At 41.5% G+C, this 20,373-nt stretch overlaps 1 protein-coding gene across 1 annotated transcript; it reads left to right on the plus strand.

Annotated features, from left to right (window-relative positions):
* The first annotated feature begins 593 nt into the window (after positions 1–593).
* Positions 594–19,119, plus strand: LOC110981608 (zinc transporter ZIP12-like). The gene is made up of 11 exons (XM_022239300.2): positions 594–1,026; positions 4,946–5,218; positions 5,649–5,856; positions 6,048–6,493; positions 10,329–10,494; positions 12,445–12,614; positions 12,956–13,102; positions 13,666–13,873; positions 14,265–14,417; positions 16,459–16,646; positions 16,815–19,119. Exons 1-11 carry the CDS (start codon positions 679–681, stop codon positions 16,947–16,949), a joined length of 2,442 nt encoding a protein of 813 aa, XP_022094992.2. The 5' UTR covers positions 594–678; the 3' UTR covers positions 16,950–19,119.
* Positions 19,120–20,373: the final 1,254 nt, after the last annotated feature.

Consider the following 20,373-nt stretch of genomic DNA (forward strand, 5'->3'; position numbering starts at 1 on the left):
ATCTTAGGTGGCGTGGCACAGCTGAAATATTTCCAAAAGAAGGCATGAGTTGCTGTCATACTGCTTCCTATTTCTCAAATGTTCTTTTAGTCCACACTTCACGGGCCCAACCCCGCGCAAAGTAGGTTCTCTTTGAGCATAATAAGTCTGAAAATTGTCCAAATCCCGAAACTGTGGTATAATCGAGAAAACATTACCTAATATATGGCGTTGACGTCTCAGCTCAACCCATGGATTAGCGAGTGCCGCGCGGCATCCCACTAGTAAGATAATAATGTATGAGGGATCATTCGATCACGCCAGAGTACAGCCTAGATAACTTAATATATATAATATACTATATACAGCCCTATTTATTGATACAATGGATTTGTCCAAACCTGTGCCGTGTGCATTATGCAAATTAAAGTCTATTTTCAGTTTGCACTGAATGGATCGTACTTTTTGTGGGTCAGGCATCCTATGAAGATTGTACAAGTAGAATAAATATGAGATAAACACAGTGCTTAAACTAATCACCAATAGCTTGCCAGGGCGCAGGAGCAGTGACGTATCAGCTATCAGTACAGTATTAGATTATTCATAAGCTCCTCAGTTTTGGTGCCGTCTGCAAAACCTCCCTAGACTTGTCTCACAGAACCAGTCGTTGTGCACAGTGCATAGCACGTTCAAATTAAGATGGCCCTGATCCGCAAGGTGAATTTTCGTGCCGTGTGCACAATTTACTTGTTGGCGTTTGGGATTTTCAGCTGCCTCCACGTGCTCGCAGCCGGTCAGATCACCACCGAGGAAACCGACCACGATCATGACCATGACCATGATCACGACCATGACCACGATCATGACCACGATCACTCCCACTCGATCTTTGGGGACCCCTTTGAGGAGATTTTTGGTCAATTAAGAGATCTCTCCTTCAGTGCTAACAGGAACATCACGCGCGATGAGACAGCTAGGCTTATTCATTTATTGTTCGAACATGAGCTGCATTGCAGTGACAACTTCAACTCTGCAAATTGCCACAAGGTAGGAACTTTGGTGTGTTGCGCAATAAGGATAAAAGTGCGTAGAGATATTTACACATATGTTCTGAAATTAACTCGATTTTTGCTCTTCGTATAAAAAGTGATTTGATATGTGTAACAAAGTAGCAAAATATCCAAGGTGATTTCCACGGAAACAGGAAATTTAAAATCATTTATTTTTATGTGAACCCACCCCCTGTCATTATGTTCACAGCATGTGCAGGTAAACTAGCAAATAGGTTTTTGTGTAACTTGTTTGGGGGGGGGGGCTGGAGGTGTTTCAGCTTTTGTGGCATTATCCAATCATATGATATTTGAAGACGTCGAACGGCTGTCACGCGGCACAGATAGTTTGGGATTTATGGCATCACCCCACCGTGACCGAGAGTGTCAAAGTTCGGACGTGATCACGAATAAGTAACTTGCTTGCCATCGTTTTTGATAGTATCATATTTTCTCGTTGTGTGTTCAAATGCTCCGTTGACACACTTTAGTGTGCCCCATTCAAAACTCATGAACATTCTGTAAAAGTCTTGTAGTTGATTCCATTTTTTTACTAATCGGTCCAACCCTTAGCTAGCTCTGTTACGTGTGCGCGGGTTTTTGCGCAAGCGTGATTGCCAAGACGAAGCGTCCGTATACTAATCTTCACTGGCTCGCTTTGGAGCGTACATATATGGCAAAAGCTGACCGGCATACTATGGAAAACAACGTGGTGCCTGGGATAGTGTTGAACTTAGTAATTAAACAAAACAAAGAATAAAATTCTAAATGAGAACATATTCCTCTATGATTGTCCATACCTGTAGGTTGCATGAATTTCGATTTTGAGTGGAAAATGTTTTGGAGATGCCCCTTTTCACCATTTCAAATGTCAATCCAACTTATTTACCTCTCTTAAAGCCATATCAACCTGTGGGAACTTACTTAAATGCGAATTTTCGGGCGTCTCCCGCCCCTCGTCAGGTGCAAATGCTTACATTCAAGCATTCGTTAAAAACATGGACACCACCAAACTATTGTGGACGCAGTAAAGTTGCATGAATTTGTTTTAGTTTTTTTTTTAAATATCTGCAGAAGCATAGCCTAAATGTGTAACCTGTGCATACACTTTATAACCAAATACGAAATTCTGTGCTAACGTGGTTGGCGCAGAATCCAGACCTTTGGCGTATTTATTCTTGGTTAGCAAACCCATGTACCGGTAGAGTTACGCAGGCTGTTGTTTGTTTTCACCGTGTGATTCTCTCGGTTATCTCTCTGCAGTATTTACTCGTGTAGGCTTACTGATTCAACTTTACCTCAGGGAAGACCAGAGTTTTGTATATTTCCAGTAGGACCGTCTGACTATAGGGGCCTACAGGGTGGTATTCTGCCTAGCTGTGATCCACAAAAGGTTCCCCGTTTCGATGAACAGCAGCAGAACTTCCAAGAAGTAATGTCTTTAATGTCTTTAGCACCCATGACACAATATGGCAACGAGATAAGAAAATCGGTTTGACGTCATAAATGTTCAACGTAGCCGCTAAAGAACGCATTAGCGTTCCGTTTAAAGAAGAATGCTCTTGCGTGAGACTGAAAGAAAACGCTCGATATATTCGCGTGCTCTTTTCATGTAACTTAACGATTTTAAAAATCGAAAAATAATCTGATCTGAAATAAAAATATCCTGCCAGAATATGACCTCGCACTTCCGCAAATCTATGCATGAGATCAGTTCAATTCGGTGGTCTCGTACGCAGATGAACATGATATTGCATCTGGTAGTGATTTGATAAAAGCTAAAACAAAAACAAATCAAAATATTTTATTTAATTTCCAATTTATGAGGAAATAAACTTAAAGGAATAATTTGCGTTTACGAAAGATTCCAAATTTTAATCTAACCGTTGCTGACATTAACGGCGTTCGGTCAACTCGACCGAATCTAGAACCCAACGACTGTATCATCGTAATATCGTTTTCACGTACAAGCTCATGAAGCGAGAACAAACCGGCGTGAATAAAGAGCCCTGGGAACGACAGTGCCACTGAAGTGGAAGGTCGCCTATGAATTTCGTTTTTACCCATCCAAAACATTTCCTGAGAAACACGGTGGTACAATTCGGATACCAGTGTTTGTTACAATAGTTTCATTTAGGAATCATTCTTTTTCAAATTATCAAATGTGTTAGGACAGCCAAGTGTAAAATTCTAGAGGCGGACTACGCGAGGCTTCCGAAAGCTCACTGCGCGACGTTTTACTTTCAGGCTCTAGGCTTCAAGAAATGCTTGTAAAAACTTACACATAACATACATCAATATCGTATAATACCTCATGAGATAGAAACCTTGAGACTGACGACAAAGTGACATCCCTTAGTCCATGTGTTTCAAGAAAAGGCAGCCTGTTATTGGCAAAGGCATTCTTTCAAGTTACACATGATTTGCGAACAGATTAAACTGAGAACAGGAGATATATATCGGAGAAACAGTATATGATGCGTAACGATTGGCAGAGAGAAACTTCAAACAAATCGAATTTGCCCCACAGTGGGCCTTGGACAAAAACCAGGGAAACTTACGTTCTCTTAATTGGAGAATAAGATCCAGCGTGATCCCTGTCTGGTGTGGAAAAGTTTCGAACGCAAGAAGACGGACATGATCGAGGACTCACTGCGTGTGCGGTTTGAATCGAATTACGACGCACCGAAGTGACCAAGCATGTCTGGCCGTGTGCCATTTTCACGCTTGATGATTGACCCGGTTCAAATTTTTTGTCAAAATATTTTTACCACATTCGTGTCCGAAGTGCCACCTTGTATGTACCGTGCAATGCTAGGCTGGTTTCCGTTTCAGCATTTTCCCTCTTTCTCATTGAAAATGAGATATATGAAATGAGAGCGGAACCAGTCAAGCGAAATGAAAAATTTCTATTCCGCGGGCACCTTTGAATAGAATTCAGTGACACATGATGGACAATCCATGACTCAGATGATGGAAAATTATGCAAGTATTTTACGAAACAATCTGTTTATTGCAGCTTACTTTGTTCGCTGTTAAGGTGTTTATTTTACACACGTGTCCATGTGCGTATTTCCTTCTGAAAGAATACAACAAGCTCACACGGTAACCTTAACCTGTGTGACATTTATCCTGTTATGAAAAACGTCAGCACATATCTTTTTTGCAAAGGTAGTCTAGCGAGAAGGGTTGGTTTCCTAAATTTGTCTCACGATGGAAACGGAATAGGTGACACTAATTTTGTGCCAAAGAGGGAATCAATTTCGTCTTATTAAAGACATGGTTTGATCACTCGTCAAACTGTGACCGTAATTCTGAACAGATGATGAAATCAAGACTTCCATTTTCTGGTTGTTGTCATGATGTTAACGCCTCATCCCAAGATGTCAACATTCTACTCCGGAGACGCTGGTGAGAATTCTTGAAAGCGAAACGGCTTCCTTTCCAGCAGGGAAACAAACTGAATTGAAGGGCAAATTAGATTACAACAGACCTGGAATGCGTTCTGCAGACACTATGACCGTTACTGATGTTATCAGATTCATCGACGGAATTTGGCACCGTTACAAATGTGCTATGACGTGCCTCAAAGGAAAACATGTCTTCTCTGATTTTATCTGTTCAAATAAATATGGAAACCTCCCAATCTAACGTAGCATCATTAGAATTTTTGTCTTCAAAGCTTAACTGTAACAAGTTGAAACCTGCGTTTAATGTGCATGAAGCCGTTGTTTGGCAAACACAGGGGTTTATCTGCTACGAGCACAGGGCAACGGTTCCCCTCGTTTTCTCTGTTTTCTCCCAATGACGCAATCTACATTAAGAATTCGCATCTTGGCATGAACAGTATTTTTAGTTGAATACAAACGAAACTAAACCACTCTTGTCAATATTTTTGTTCCTTTTTCAATATGCAGTGTCTTGAGAACGACAGCATATTCTCCATTCTTGGCATTCCACCCAGCTATGGCCTTAACGAAAAGAACTTCAACCGGGCATGCGTCGTGCTCATGTATTACGCAGCCGACCTGGAATCCGCATGCGCGGCCGATCTGTCTGGGCTGACGTACGGAGATTACGTTCAGAGACTTCTCACGAGATTAGACAGCACGCAGAAACTGTCTGAAAAAGAGCTGGAGGACGTTTTGGGTGCAGTGGCCACGACCTATAAAGCTACCAACTTTGCCAAGGTACTTTATATTTCCATACAATGCCTATAATGCTTCAAGGTATCAACTTGCCTCACCCTCAGGTCTGAATTAAAATGCAGTCATTTCTCACAACATTGTTTCTAGTGACTCACTTACATTTGCAAAGCTACTACTCAACATGCACTCCGACATCGATGGTCCATCCCCTTTTGTATGCCTCATCTATTTTGAAGCTGTGATCTCAGTGCAAATTCTGGAGGAAATAAATATAAATGGAGTAAATGTGACAATGAAAAATATGATGAATAGTAATGCGCGCAAATTGCCCTAAAAGGAGTCCGTGGTGTTACAATAAAGAGATCTACAAATCTACAAAACATGGACGAATTTTGACATGTACGCGAAATTGTGATGTTGAATATTAGATTTCATTTATGTGAATTGCTCCGATTCCTTGTCCTCTATGCAGTGTTTCACCGCAGAAACTGTCTTCGAGGAGACCGTAGCCGACCACCAATTGGGAGCAGACGACCACGAGCTTGAGCACGTGGGGGCCATTTTGATATCCAGCCTATTCCGTGGGTTTTGCATTGGTAATGCCACCAAGTTAGATCCAGAGGCGTTCCTGGAGGATATATTCCATTCGTATGCTTCACACGGCTACATTACTGAAGGAAGTAAGACTTTTTCAAACTTATTTTAAATCCTGAAGAGTGTTCTACCAGTGTTTGTTCCATCATGAAAATTTATGTTTTGTTGTTTTGTTTGCCTGTGTTTCCCGAGAAATTAATAAATAAATAGACAAATAAAACATTTTTCCGCTGTTAAATAACTCCCGAGATGCTCTTTTTGTTATAATTATTGACAGAATTCCAGGAAATTATAGACAAGCTCTATGCTGGAAGCGAAGCGAACCACGATCACGACCACGATCACGACCACGATCACGATCACGACCACGATCACGATCACGACCACGATCATGATCACGATCATGATCATGATCACGCAGCCGACGTCCTTCAAGTTGTAGCTGGAAGACAACGCAACAGACGGAATGTAGCAACCCTCCTCTCTGCTGGAAGCGACGGGGGCCACGATCATGACCACGGTCATGACCACGGTCATGACCACGATCACGATCATGATCACGATCATGATCACGCACCCCACTTCCTTCGAGTTGTAGCTGGAAGACAACGCAAGAGACGGAATGTAGCAACCCTCCTCGACGAAGACCACGACCACGATCATGACCACGATCATGACCACGATCATGATCACGATCATGATCACCCACCCGACGTACACTCAGTGAGTTTACTTTACGTTTTCTCACGCTGACTTTAAGAGAGATCATGCAGGATTGCCTATAAATATTTATGGTGATGTGATGTAGGGCAGGGCCTTTTTACGTTTGCTCAAAATGTAGACCTGGAAGCTCCATACACTATCTTTAAGAGATGCCATATAACACACCACTCACACGCGCGTTCTGAAGCGTAACGTGCGCGTTTATTGGCATATTAAGACGCCTTTCTGGTCCCCGCGCCGTCTAGCAACCGCGTGCACCTCTATACCAGAAGGTGTTGCAGTGATAGCTGCTAATTGACCTTATTTAAAAGTCGGCCACATTGAATTAAAAATGAGGATTCTTTTCCTTTAGAAACTGAAAATAAAAATGAACGCAATGAAATTAAAAGTTAATTACAGATTGATTTCACTTATTATGATGAATAAAGGTACGTATTTTAAACAACATGTAAGTATAAACGAGAGCAGGGCACAGGACCCAAAATAGCCAGGTACCACGCCACTTGATACACTGAATGAAGTAAATTCAGGGTATCCGCCATGAGTTGAAGTACCCCCTTATCGGCTAAAGAAAGCCAGGCTGGTGAGAAGTTATCCCACTGGTTTCCTGCATGCAGGTGGCACACAGGGAGGCCATTCATTCATGAGGCGTGTTTTGACATGCCCTAACTAGAAGCATATTTATAACGTCAAAGCAATAACCAGAAGTAAGGGTGCCGCTATTGCCCTAACCTGAAACGGTGTACGTCATATCAACGACGCTAGCGCAAGGAAGCAGACGACACTGTTGATGAATATCATTTTCGCTGAATATTATACTTGTTTCTAACTGATGCTCTTTCTCTTTCCACGTACGTTCTAGAAGAACGTACCTCTTCGATTATCTGCCTATACAACAAATTTTAAATGTGTAATCCACTGATTCAAGAGGCAATAAAAACTGTCTATTTACGGTCCGCATTTTTGAACCAGCGCTGAACTATACAGTTATACATAAAAACGAGAATGCTGACAATCGCGCTGAGTTAAAATGATGCCTGCTGAGTGCATCCATGTTTGTGCACAGACCTATATAAAACTCGAAATTTTACGGCTTTTGTACGGCTATTTGCATGTTTGAGTCTCAGGCTGATGCGTCAACAAAGCCGACACGCAAAAAGACCTAAACGCGCAATCAGTAAATGAACGTTTCATTTTGCTCTGTGTAAATAACGCAGACCTGTATGCCTGTCGATAATTTTGCCGTTACTTTCTTTTATCCAATCCTATCGGTACTCGATGCGCGTTACTTTGAGAGTACTTGATTCGAAATTCATTCTATTCAATTTCGGATGTTCTACAAGCATGCTCATGGATTCAAAATGTCTGCGCTCAGGACGCTGTCAAATTTTCTCCACGCGGAAGACGAGAAGTTAGCACTCCAGTAATGTAATCGAGCTCTTTGCCCTAGACCAACTCGAGCCTTTGGTTCTCGTTCGGTCGAATCGATAATGCCGTAGAGGCACAGGCCTAATTACGTCTAGACTTAATTTTAATTACGGATTTTGTCTTTACCCGACGTATAATATCCATTAACAGTCTGAGAGCTTGCGAAAAAATCGCTTACTCTGGGTGGGACTCGTTGTGTTTAGGCCTGTAGTCTTTGACACTGGATGTCGCAAAAAGACTATTAAAGGGCTCCTTTAATTTAAAAAAGTTATGCAAGCGGATGGGCGCAACCGTGTGTTCAGGGAAGGGACGGCTGACTGGGGAAGAGCAACGTAAATAGACATCCAAATCGATTCAAGTCTAAACCAAGACGCCCAACGCTAAACCAATGACCAAAGCTGAAACAAACTGAGGGTTCGGTCGCCGAAACGCCCCAGCACAATTCGTTACGCGTGCCTGCACCACAAGCTTTTAATTATAAACTTGCGCGCCCTGGCCGTGAGTTCACAATAAAATCTGACGATCAACGTTAGAGGCCATACTACAGGTCCATCCCATTCGCACTCAGGCGGTGCGCACGCGTGAAATTTCTCATTGACCAATAGGCAGTAGTCATTTGCCGAAGTGTGCGCACGCGATCAGGTTGAGACAGCTGCGTGAGTGTAAATGGCCCCTTGGAATGGTGTCTCACTGTATTTGTCTATCCGCTCCGATCGGAACAAAAGAAGACATCTTTTTGTAATGCTTGGGGGTGCTCTATATGTTTATATCTCTATAAACATCCACAGACATATAAACACATAGACCACCAGTCTTACGCGTGTAACCGCGATTTTCAACAGCGTGGGCATGCAGCGGGCGAAACAACGAATGGCAGTGCGTTCAGTGCTTTTTGCACGTGACGCACTGGAATACATGTATTTGTTTACATGTGCGCTAAAAAGACGCTCCCTTTTTTACACTTTTGTACTGCTATCTTTTCTTTTAAAATGTTGCAACGGCATTGTTTCGAACCTGCATCGACGAGAGTAACTAAAGAGAGGATTTTTTCTCAATCGTTAAATGACTTCACAGCATTTTATGGCTGGAATTCTCCAACTGTGTGGAAATTTCCTATACCGAGGGGTGAATTTGCCCACGCTTTAATTTGAATTTATTCGGGTGCTGTGTCGGCCACGGTACCCAGGGCGGGGGGGGGGAAGTTGGCGGAGGGCTTACTAGATGTTGTACATATACATGTACATAATCGGGATTACATCAGGATAAGCAAGTGTGGGCAACGATTGTCATGGGGAAGGCGCCCCCACACCGTTGCGACTAAGACGTGTAGGCACTGGTAACACTGAATTGAATCAGAGTTTCACTGATAATTCGCTCGTTACCCACCGCCCGAAGGACCATTGGCTTTGCACTGTGATTGGCTACATTGTGCACGACCGGTGAACGCGAGGTTATTGCTTTCTGTTTGCAAAGCGTTATTTAAGTTTTTTGGTGCGTCAATAGAGGGATTTCACATTAACGCCGTCTGCGCATATCCGCATCGAAACCGAGGCTCTCTGTGTTGAACTTCGTCGTGCGCGCCAGCGGAGTCAACATGCTTGTTCGTGAGCTTCACCACTTTAGTTTAATTTAAACCAAGTCCACTGCACATGCAGATACACTACCATCGCGGGTTCGTTAGTTCGCGGTAAGTTGCCGGTATTTTTTCTTTTGATTTTACGCGTTGAGTCATCCTGAAAGACTCTTCCCCAAAAAATCGCCACCGGAAGAGTCTGAATTTAACAAAATCCTTGTGTATTTTGTGTCTTGACTCCTTCCCATCATCTGATCGTATTAAGAATTGAAGCTGACACGTACAGCTTCATTTTCAAACGTGGAAGTGCGCAGATCAACACCAAAAGCGTCGTATTGGAATCCCTCTATGAAAATGCCTTGACACGGGCAGTGTCGGCTATAGTGATAAAAACATGGCCTTAGTACAAATCACAGTGTGGTAATTTATCTTCGAAGTATCACTGATCACATGTCTTTTGGCGATATATTTCAAATCATTTGTTATCTTTATCAATTTTGGATCAACCAATAAAGTGTAGTGAGAATATTCTGGTCAATGAGGAAAAAAAGGAAAAATATTGAACTGACAACAGCCGCATATGAAACGCATTTAGCGAGCTTGTGCACCTGGCAGAAAGTACCCACAATGATCCGTGCATCGTTAGCTGTGACCCCGTGTGACTTTTTTTTCACTCAAATCAGTGCGCGGCCATCGGCCCTTCCCATCGCCCTGTTGGAGCACTGGGTGACGAGCGAACACTCATAACTATCGATTTTGCGTTTCTCTAACTCTAACGCACACATCTTCGACAGAAATTAAGGTTAGTTTTCATTGTGATTCTTACTTCTGCAGTGTTTCACTGCTCATGGCTTTTTTGACGTCGTTGGTGTCAATCACAGTGTGGGCGTGTCACGTGAGCATTTCATGGCTCTGGGCCCCGCCCTCATTCAGCAGACTCTCACTGGCGCATGCGTTAAGGATGAGACCACCACGCCTGTGGGACCAAGCACCGCTGAAGGTTGGTCGAACAGTTGTGTTCAGGACATTTTCTTATGAACTCGTACAGGCATTTCTTAATCTAAATTATTTGCAAATGTAAACCTACTCATCTGAACTGAAAACGAGGCATTGGATTTTTCACGATGGCAGTTAATGAGGGATCTTAATTATTGTGGATCTGGTTCCTAAGAAAACCTCTGGGTTTGTTGAAGAATATCTCCAAAAAAGATCCAAACGTAACAGGGACCAACAAATTTGTCAAACGTTCTTCGAAGGCCCACATCCATAATCTCAAGGTTGAAGGTTAGGCATTTTAATGGAATTTAACGCCAATTCTTTTTACGCTGCATCATCCACGATGACCAGCATAATTGTTATTCAATATTATTCATCAATACCACACACAGTCTCCTTATTCAACAACGAGCAACGTGGTCGTGTTTTAACATTTGATAAGGCCACTGAAGACTAATAAATGCCCGCTGCGTGAAAATCACTCGGCACCTGGATACAACATGAGCATTGATCTCCATGCATCAAGATTGCATAGGACACGCTCGCGTTTGAAGCGAGATATATGACGGAGAGAACCGCCCCCATGTGTGCTGGTCATTGTTTGATCGTAATCTCAGGAATTCTTTACAGACTTCGGGGGGGGTGTTAGGTATCAATAGCGTGTGTAAAGGGATTGGACAGGTAAGGGGGTTGCCTCCGTCCCTTATCTTGCCTGGTATACATGCTCATACTGATGCGTGGTGACGGATTCGGAAAACGTGGACAGCTCGGTGGCGAAGGTGTACAGGGTTACACACATGCGTATTTTGTAACAGAGCGGTTTGTTGGGATGCCGTATAAAAAATGAAGGAAAATTCTGAAGGAAAAATGAGGGAATAAAATCAAAATCGCCTGAAGGCCATCATATATTGACTACGGTCTGACTAATTAAAGGGGTAGGTATGCGCTTGGCCGGTCTTAAACTATTGTTCAGGAGACTGAACGCTGATAATGCCCCTCGCCTGCTGCTAACTCGGGTGTGTGTCGCGTCCATTCCCCTAAGCCAGTCTTAAACGCACGTTAAAGATCGGCTAAACTCATAATACTCCCTTGTTAATCATTTCTAGTAAAGACAACAAGAATTCCTCAAAGGCCCACTAAGCACTGTGGCTCACAAGCCTACAGAATTTAAAACAAAAGGGAAGAAAATGAGAAGCAGTTACAGTTTCAGAGGTGGGAGGAAAACCCAAGAGCAATATTCAGGGTAAAACCCACGGAATCAGATGGGCATTGAAAACCGTGTCTGTTACAACCATGACGGATGACTGTATAGGCCAACAACGGTACATTTTGTCACCATTTTAGGGGTCTAAAGCCAAAAATCACCCTTGAAAAGTTGTCTGCCACTTGGTCTGATTTTAATAAATGCACTATATTCGAAGGATATCCTGTTGAAAGTGGAAGCTGTCTGTCTCTTGCTTTTAGAAGCTGTTTCTTCTTTGAGAAATAGCGCTGGGCGGTATTTCGCTAACATCGTGAAATCTAACACCCATGGCCTCATTTTCAGTTCAGATGCAGAATTCGAAATATTATGGAAGGCCCATCACCATATTCAGTTTATCTCTCCCAGACACTGTAGGCCTGTCTGATGATTGACTTCATTGCACTATGTCTGTTAAATTAAAGTAATTATGTTCTCATGCAGTTTACAAAAAGCAGGTTCTCAAGATGTTTTTTTTTTTGCGTTGGGGAGATGTTCAATTTATATAATGGGTTTTTTGAGTCCCACGTGAGTAAGCTTGTGAGGTTTTTTCGCAAGCTCTCGGACAAGCACTGAGCATATTAATATACATTGGGTAAGGGCAAAACCCGTTATATCAAGAGCAGGTTGTTGCACCATTTGTCTTATCTGCATGGGATATAAAGTCACATTCTTTGTCGCAATGATATCATTGTATCTTTCCAATTCCTGTAGTTTGGGGCTATGGCGTACTGGCCGTCTTTATCACCAGCCTTTGCGCTATTGCTGGTGTGGCTTTCCTTCCCTGTCTCAATACGGACGCCTATCTGAAAGTCTTGCAAACTATGATGGCCTTGGCTGTGGCTACCTTGGTAGGCGACGCGGTGGTGCATCTCATTCCACAGGTATTGACAATGACACCCTCACAATAGATCGTGCTATGTGTCAGCTACTTCAGACTTCATGGTGTGTAATACACTATAGCGTGTTCTGGTATCCTCTACACTTTACGCCACATTTCTAACAGATGTTTTCAGCTGTAGCCATATTTGATTGTAAGGCATCGGGTTTTGAGTAGTTTTCGCTTCACCAATATAATATTACATAATTGACTTCGTCGACAAGGAATTTTTAAGCAAACTCTTTTAAGCAAGAGTTCGTTTTCATTCACAATGGGAAAGAAATAGCCAAGTTTATAATTAATGCGTACAAATCCTGTAGACGTGTATGACTTCTCGACCAACAGGCTGTAGGACTCCACGTACACCATGCTGCAACGGACGACGTCACGCATGATCACTCAGAGGACCTTGCCTACATTTGGAAGTGTCTGGTGGTTGTCGTTGCTATCTACACCTTCTTCGTTTTCGAGTCTGTCATGCAAATGTTTGGTGTGAGTTTCACCTCAGCGTAGTATTTCATTTCGGAGGCGCAGTTTTTATGATTAATCCTCACAGTTAGATAAATTATTTTACGACGTCTGTTTAAGTCCACTGATATTTTTTAAACATCTTCTGCAAAATAATAAAAATAAATGATTGACTGCGACTGCGTCATAGACCACTATCATGGGGCAGCCATCTTGCTTTTCTACTATTCAAAGTAATGTAACCAAACTGAGGCTGGAAGGGGTAAAAGTCTGTTCCCTTTTATCAATATAAGAAGTATTACTATTATCAATGGGGGACAAGACAAAGCACCATGATAAAGGTCTATGGCCCCCGCTTGGGCCCATACAGCTGTAGACAAGGAAATGTTGACACTGTATGAGCATGCAGGTTTCGTACCAGTGCCTTAATGTGGACGTATATATGTCTCTTGCTTGTTCACCCAGCCAAATCTTCATGTCGTTTGGCACTCTTCTTGCTGAGCGTACAAATAATGTGTGGCTAGTTGACTTGGCTTGGCTCGATCAGAAAGGAAACTCGGCAATTTTATTGTTTGCTCTTGCTTTAGGAAGGACACTCGCATTCCCTAGATCCCGAAGATAACCCTACCAAGAGAAAGCGGTCCTCCAGTATGAAACTTAAGGAGGCAATGGATAACTCCCTCAAGCATCACTCGGTATCCAACACGCAACTAGAATCAGCCGAAGGCGATGTGCCGAACGAAGACGCTACGGATGAGCCTGGTCAAATGAAGAGTCAGCCTAAAGCCTGCTATGGTGAGAGACCTTTCATTCATTCCATACGATTGTTACATTGGACGGAAATTGAGCAAGGCCTCACTTGTAAAACAAAGACTCTTTTACGTCATTACTATATGCAGCTTGTGCATCATTCAAGTAGTAATAATCTGGCTGGTACAGCCTCATTTGGGCCCATATTGGAACCAGATCTAGATCTCTTAACTTAGTCAGTATGCAGACTGTGTGTAGCTCCTTTTTTTTTGGTTTCTCACATCGAGATACATACTGCCTTCTTAATTATTTAGTTACACAATTGATTTTTCTACAAGTATATAACAGTGTGTAAAGTTTTGACTATTTCTGAATCCGGCAAAGTTTGTCATAGTTAAAATTTCAAACAGATACCACTTCTTATTTGCCCAATTAGGAATGGGTTCCCTACCGTTTATGATTCTCATCGGGGATGGTCTACATAACCTGGGTGACGGTCTGGCGATAGGTGCCGCTTTTGCCACTAGTATTGGTGCCGGACTGTCAACCAGCATCGCCGTCTTGTGCCACGAGTTACCCCACGAACTTGGTAGGTTGATCCAGTGGAGAGAAAAAACTACAGGGAACAGTTTGTGCAAAGAACAGACGCTAAAAATGATTGGGAGGTAAAATCCTCGGCTATAATTTAAAACAACCGGGATAAGAAATATTGAAACTGAAAGTTTCTTTTTAACGTAGGAATGATCCGACAGAATCGCTGTACGTCTTTGCGGTCGTAAAAGATGCCTTGAGAATCTTACACGTGCAGTACGGGATATTACGTAATGTAGGATCGTGTAATAACGTAAGATTACACGGTTCATAAAGAGCGGAAAATCACGTTCGTTATTTGGAGAAAATTATGGCAGACCAGAGGGGAGTTAGTGACAGTTATTGCATGGAAGAATCCCTGCCACAAACAAACAAAAACAAAACTTCAAGACAAAATGAATACAAAAGGGAACAAAACCACCATCAGAACAGTGCACGTATCCAAACTGTACGTAGCTACAGTTGTTGTTTTTGCTCTACCAGATCTACTGAAGAAAATTGCAAGAGTGCGATTTTTAAAGAGGCACCGGTGGTTTTTGATATCGTGAATGAAATGCATGCTCTTTACGGAAACAGCACGACTGATGTGTCGAAATCCGAAAGAGAAAAACTAAGGATTAGACGTTTTAAAGCGAAATTCAATCTTTAGGAGCCACGACCACTGCCTTTATTCAACCCAATTTATGTAACCCAATGCAAGACTCCCCATGTCCTTTGTGGTTCTGTGTGCAGAGCAACCACGCCGCTTCATTGTACGGTTCAATCAACGCAAGCGCTCAAAAAGGTACCATGAAGGATATCTTTTAACTGGGACTTCAAGAAATTGGAAACCTGTATTTCTTCTAGCATTTAATGGGCCAATTTAATGGGACGATTTCTCAGGATTGATATCAAGCAATTTTTGAAACCTGGTCTTTCGTCATTGTAACTTTAGGTCTGATGATGTCATTAGCTTCATACTTTACATCACATATGCGTTATGCGCATAAAGGCGTTGTATCTACCAGTTTTCTCACAATAACAGCAAACTTCGCAATACAGTTTGTTTTACCTTTTACCGTTTTAGGGCAATCGAAAATTTCATGACGTAAACGACCAAGTGAACAATACTAAAACCCCACTTCTGGTTTCGACCATAAACAAGGTTTAGTTGATTTCATGTGGAATGATGAAACACTCATTGTATCACTTGCCGCAAAAAAAAGCAAGACGAGGTATCCTATGATTGATTTTATATAGAATAAAGCTTAACATGTTTATCTTAATAGTTGGTATTTGACACCTGATAACGTTATGACTCAACCTTGTGCACACACCTTGGAATTAGGATTTATGTACCTACAAACTTTCGATTTCATGCGTTGTACCGGTACCATCACGTCAAAATAAACGACCCGGGGGATTATTGTCAGAAGACTGTAGGAGGAAAAAGATGGAATCGAAAGATTATGTGCCTCGTGAGATATTCTGGAGTTGGTCTAAAAGCCTTGTGTTTAATACTGAATGTATAACTGCGAATTGTGGAGACTGAATATTTGAGTTTTCTAAAGCAGGTTCGTCAAGGCAATTGTATTTTGTCAAATTTAACGTATATACCTTGCAAGATATGGGACAGATGGGTACCCCCTTCCTATATGTCCATACCCTATAGAAACTATGGACTAACGTTGCCTGCCACATTCCCCTGGATGTCTTAAAGAATTCCTGAGATTCCAGTAAAACAATTCTCTCCGTCCCATATCTTGCTTCAAAATGTGAACATTATAGATGCTAACATTACAACCTGATCTATTTAAAATCGCTAAAGAAAAACTCAAGAAACTCATTCCTGTAGCCTGTATAGGTCTAGGCTATTCATGTAAATATCACGTATGAGCACAATTGTGCTTGATGCTGTGCTGCTGAATAATTATGGTTCAGGTATACAGTTATAGCCACTGTTACATGCTCGAGGTAGCTTTCTGTTCATGTGAATGAATGCTATTTTATACTGTTTTGCATGATAGTGAACACTATCTCTGGAAAATCTTTAATTACAGGTGACTTTGCCATCCTTCTGAATGCCGGTCTTAGTTTCCGTAAAGCACTGGCCTTCAACTTCCTGTCTGCTCTGATGGCCTTTATCGGACTCTGTATTGGCATTCCATTGGCTGCCAATGAAGAGGCTCGAGAGTGGATCTTTGCGTTGGCAGCTGGGATGTTCCTGTATGTTGCCTTGGTGGACATGGTGAGGAAAAATCACAACATCTGAGTTCCATTGACTTACTATTAACTCAGTTTGTTTTAAGTTTTTACATTGCATTCAAATTTAGAAAAATCATACAAATATGCGCATAACTTCATATGTCTACTGTTCAGTTTTTGTTTTTGATTTTGCTATGTCTTTTGTGTGCAGTTTCCAGAACTGATACATCACGAAAACAAGAACAAAGGCACCATTTTCCTACTGCACAATTTGGGGCTCTTCATTGGTGCCACTATTATCCTTGTCATCGCCCTTTATGAAGACAGCATCAACATCAGCATTTGAAGAGGCAAGAGATTCACTGGTATCTGGCTTCAGTCACCTAATCTTGTAGAGACAGTAGTGATTGTTAATTATCACTAACTTCAAGATACTCATGGAATTCAAGCAAGTTTAAAGTAGGCCTAATCAGATTCAGAATAAAGTGATTCATTTAAACACAATCACCTTTGAAAAATGATTTCATCTGTCTCCTGCTCTTTTTTTGGGACAATAAATCTCCAAGCCATTTTGATCACGTTAAAACCCAATAAACTTCAAAGTTGGTAAAAAATCAATTCTGATTCTGAGGTGTACCAGCCCTGCAAAGTGACGTCATGATGATGCCGTCAGGTGTCAAATTATAGGTAGACTAAGTGGTTAAACTGAAGTCTTTTAATCTTTCAAATTTCACATAAAATCAATCATTATAAACCTCAGCTTGGTTTTTGTAGCAAGCTGTAGAGTTAAGTCAGGTTTTCGTTTTGCTGCGTGTATAAAAGATTCCGGTAAGATTGGGGACCAGCAATATGATGAAATACTCGAGCACCCTCTAGTGGTAGGTTGAATAATGTCCGAAATATACTTTTTCAGATAATGTGCTTGATGAAATTTGTTGTAATCGCTTGAAAAGTAGACGCCTTTCATGCAAATAAAACATCTGAGGACTGGAGCGGATGACGCCATCAGACTGTAAGTCACAAGAAAAATGACTTATGTAAGATTTGAAACTTTGCGTGGTGAAAATATTACACGTGGTAAGGATTTGCGGGTATACCAAGGGATCTATCTCAAGAAGAGGTTGGTTCCTGAAAAGAACTGGTGAGCGTTAACTCGATGTTTCGACCAGAGTGGAAGTGTTCTTGGACGTTATCAGTGGGCGCCAGAAGCGGCCAGATGTCGCCGAGCTTGAAAATATCTTGAGGGACGGTGTTGTGCCAGAAAATTTCGATGGTTTTCTGGATTCTTCTGGGAAGCCAGTTCCTGATGGAGGCGATGAGTTCTGTGTTGTTCCAGTTGATGTGACGGTTCGAACACTGTGCATGTTTGACGATGTCCGACTTCTCGTAATATCTGCGTCTGTCATGTGCACGGGGCTCTTGGATTCTGGTGGGGAGACTCCTGCCGGTTTCACCGATGTAAACTTGACCGCACTTGCATGGAATTCGGTGTACATCAGGGCGGCTGCTTGGAATTTGTTTGTCCTTTGGGTGTGGAGTATGAACTCCAGCATGTTTGACCCGACTCTCCTAAGGACGGCTAGAGCTTCCTGGTCGAAACGTGAGGTTAACACTCGCCTTTTCTGCGCTGACCATGACACTGTCATAATCAAATAACAAGAATTTAAACATTGAAATTTTTAATCTTTGCCAATCAGTTAATAAACGATCAACTTTGAAAGACCTTTCGTTGTGTATTACGAAATTAGGCTAAACAACTCTTGGTCGTTTCTTCTGTTTTAAGTGTAACTTTGACCCTCGTCATTTAGTTTTGAATAATGTGAAATAGGCAGAAGTTGGGAACTATCTTTCAAGCGATCTGAGACTTCGGAAAGAAAGTGCAGTTTTCAAATTTCTGCGAAGGTTCAGAGATAAGTCTTGATGAATAACAATGTGTGCAACTTTGCTGAATTACACACATTCATGTTAACTGTCTATGATTCGTAGAGCCAATCTTATTTTCACTGTTTGCTTTATTGTTTACAAAATTTTCCTTCAGAATTTGAAGTTTAGATGTGTTCGTTAGTTTAAGCACACACATATAGTTAGCCCTCCGTCTGTTTTTCAGTAGTTCTGTTTGATTCTTCTATAATTTGCTTTCAGTTGTAAGCAAAACAGTCAGGAATGGACCCAGAACCAAATGGTCGGAATGCTAAAATTATTCAGGTGGGGAGATTTCGATGTTTGTCATGTAACTTTCTATGACTTTTCTTCGGGGTGAGTCTAAATTTTGGAGCTTTCTTCTTAAAATCGTTTTCGATTACATGTATCCACCTTTAGAATTTTTTTAGTTTCTCAAATGTTGTCCATAGAGTTTTCATGTTTAGTTGTTAAAATTTTATACATTTTTCTATTCTTAACTCCTCAATTCTGATTCATTGTAGATTTGTGTTAGAATAGCCTAGTGCTCCAAAGGCGAAAATGTCGATGTGAAATGAACACAACCGTACTAATAAAGAAATTATCCCAAGTGCTAATGGTTGGATTATAAATCTATGTTCATAATACCATGGTTCATATGCCTTCTACTGATTGCATTTTCATTATCATGGATGGATTACTAACGACTTATTTTGTACGAACAGACAATGTTGACATTTGGTGAATAATTTGGTGAATAATTTGGTTAGTATTGATGACTAATGTGAATAATTTTGTAGTTGGTATAGTTACACAGATCTTCAGTTTTTAAAATGTTAAGCTTCAAGTACCACCTTGTACCAAGTTCGTTCTGCTTCAAGAGTAGCGCAAAGATTTTAGACACAATATTCTGCAGTTTTATACCGGTCCTCTTCTTCAGTGTGTGAAAATCATTTTCACATACCATTTAGGTTGAATGCATCAAAAAGAGTGCATTTCAGAAATTGTTAATATATTCCTGAACAACTGTGGACGCTGTTGCTGTGATGTTATTGAGGGAAGATATGGCCAGCGCATGGGCTTTTCTGTTCAAATTACAAACTCACTTTATTCACATTTCAGAGTGAGGGATGCTTGCCTGCTTATTGCAGTGTTATAATTAATAACTAAAGAAGAGAACTGTTGGCCAGCAAAATCTTTAAAAAAATAGTGGGGTTTTGTGCCTGAACCAATGTAATATTGAGGATTTCCTCCAGGATCACATCATATGTTGGTTTATGAAAATACTCATCAGCATAAAAACGAAAAGGCAGCAAAACATTTTTAAACTGAAATGAAAACTGAAAATGAGGTGCATTTTGGAGGTTTGTGTTTAAAAAAGAGAGTGCATTGCGGCTACCCTTTAAACATGTTGCTGTAACTGCTTGATCGATTCAAAATCGCTAAAGACAACTTATTTTTCTGAAAGGAATTTGATCACTAAAGGCGTTGATGCACATTACGGCTCGTCCTTGAGACGCTAGTCTACTACACGAATACTCAGCCTACCAATGATTCCGCAGCCCCTACTGCAAACTGGGCGGCCGACCACATTTGGCTGTTAACCTTAATTGCTTTGGGAACACCAAAAGGCCCGAGTAGGCCATTTTCTGAAAGTCTCAATGATGACTGCACTGCAAAACTCGACGAGATGTATTCACCAACTTATCGTGTGTAATACCACGGCATGCCAATTTAGGCTTAGGAGGCCTAATTGTGATCATCACAAGAAACCTTCCCTTCTGCCAATTCATCTCGAACTCTTCAAATCCAGCATAATCCTTCGCAATGAAAGCACCATACCTTCGCAATCCGGAATTATTTTAATTCAG

The sequence above is a fragment of the Acanthaster planci genome, linkage group LG21 (genome assembly GCF_054643075.1).
Source record: "Acanthaster planci isolate LZ-2023a linkage group LG21, COTS_SCS, whole genome shotgun sequence".
NCBI classification, from domain to species: domain Eukaryota; kingdom Metazoa; phylum Echinodermata; class Asteroidea; order Valvatida; family Acanthasteridae; genus Acanthaster; species Acanthaster planci.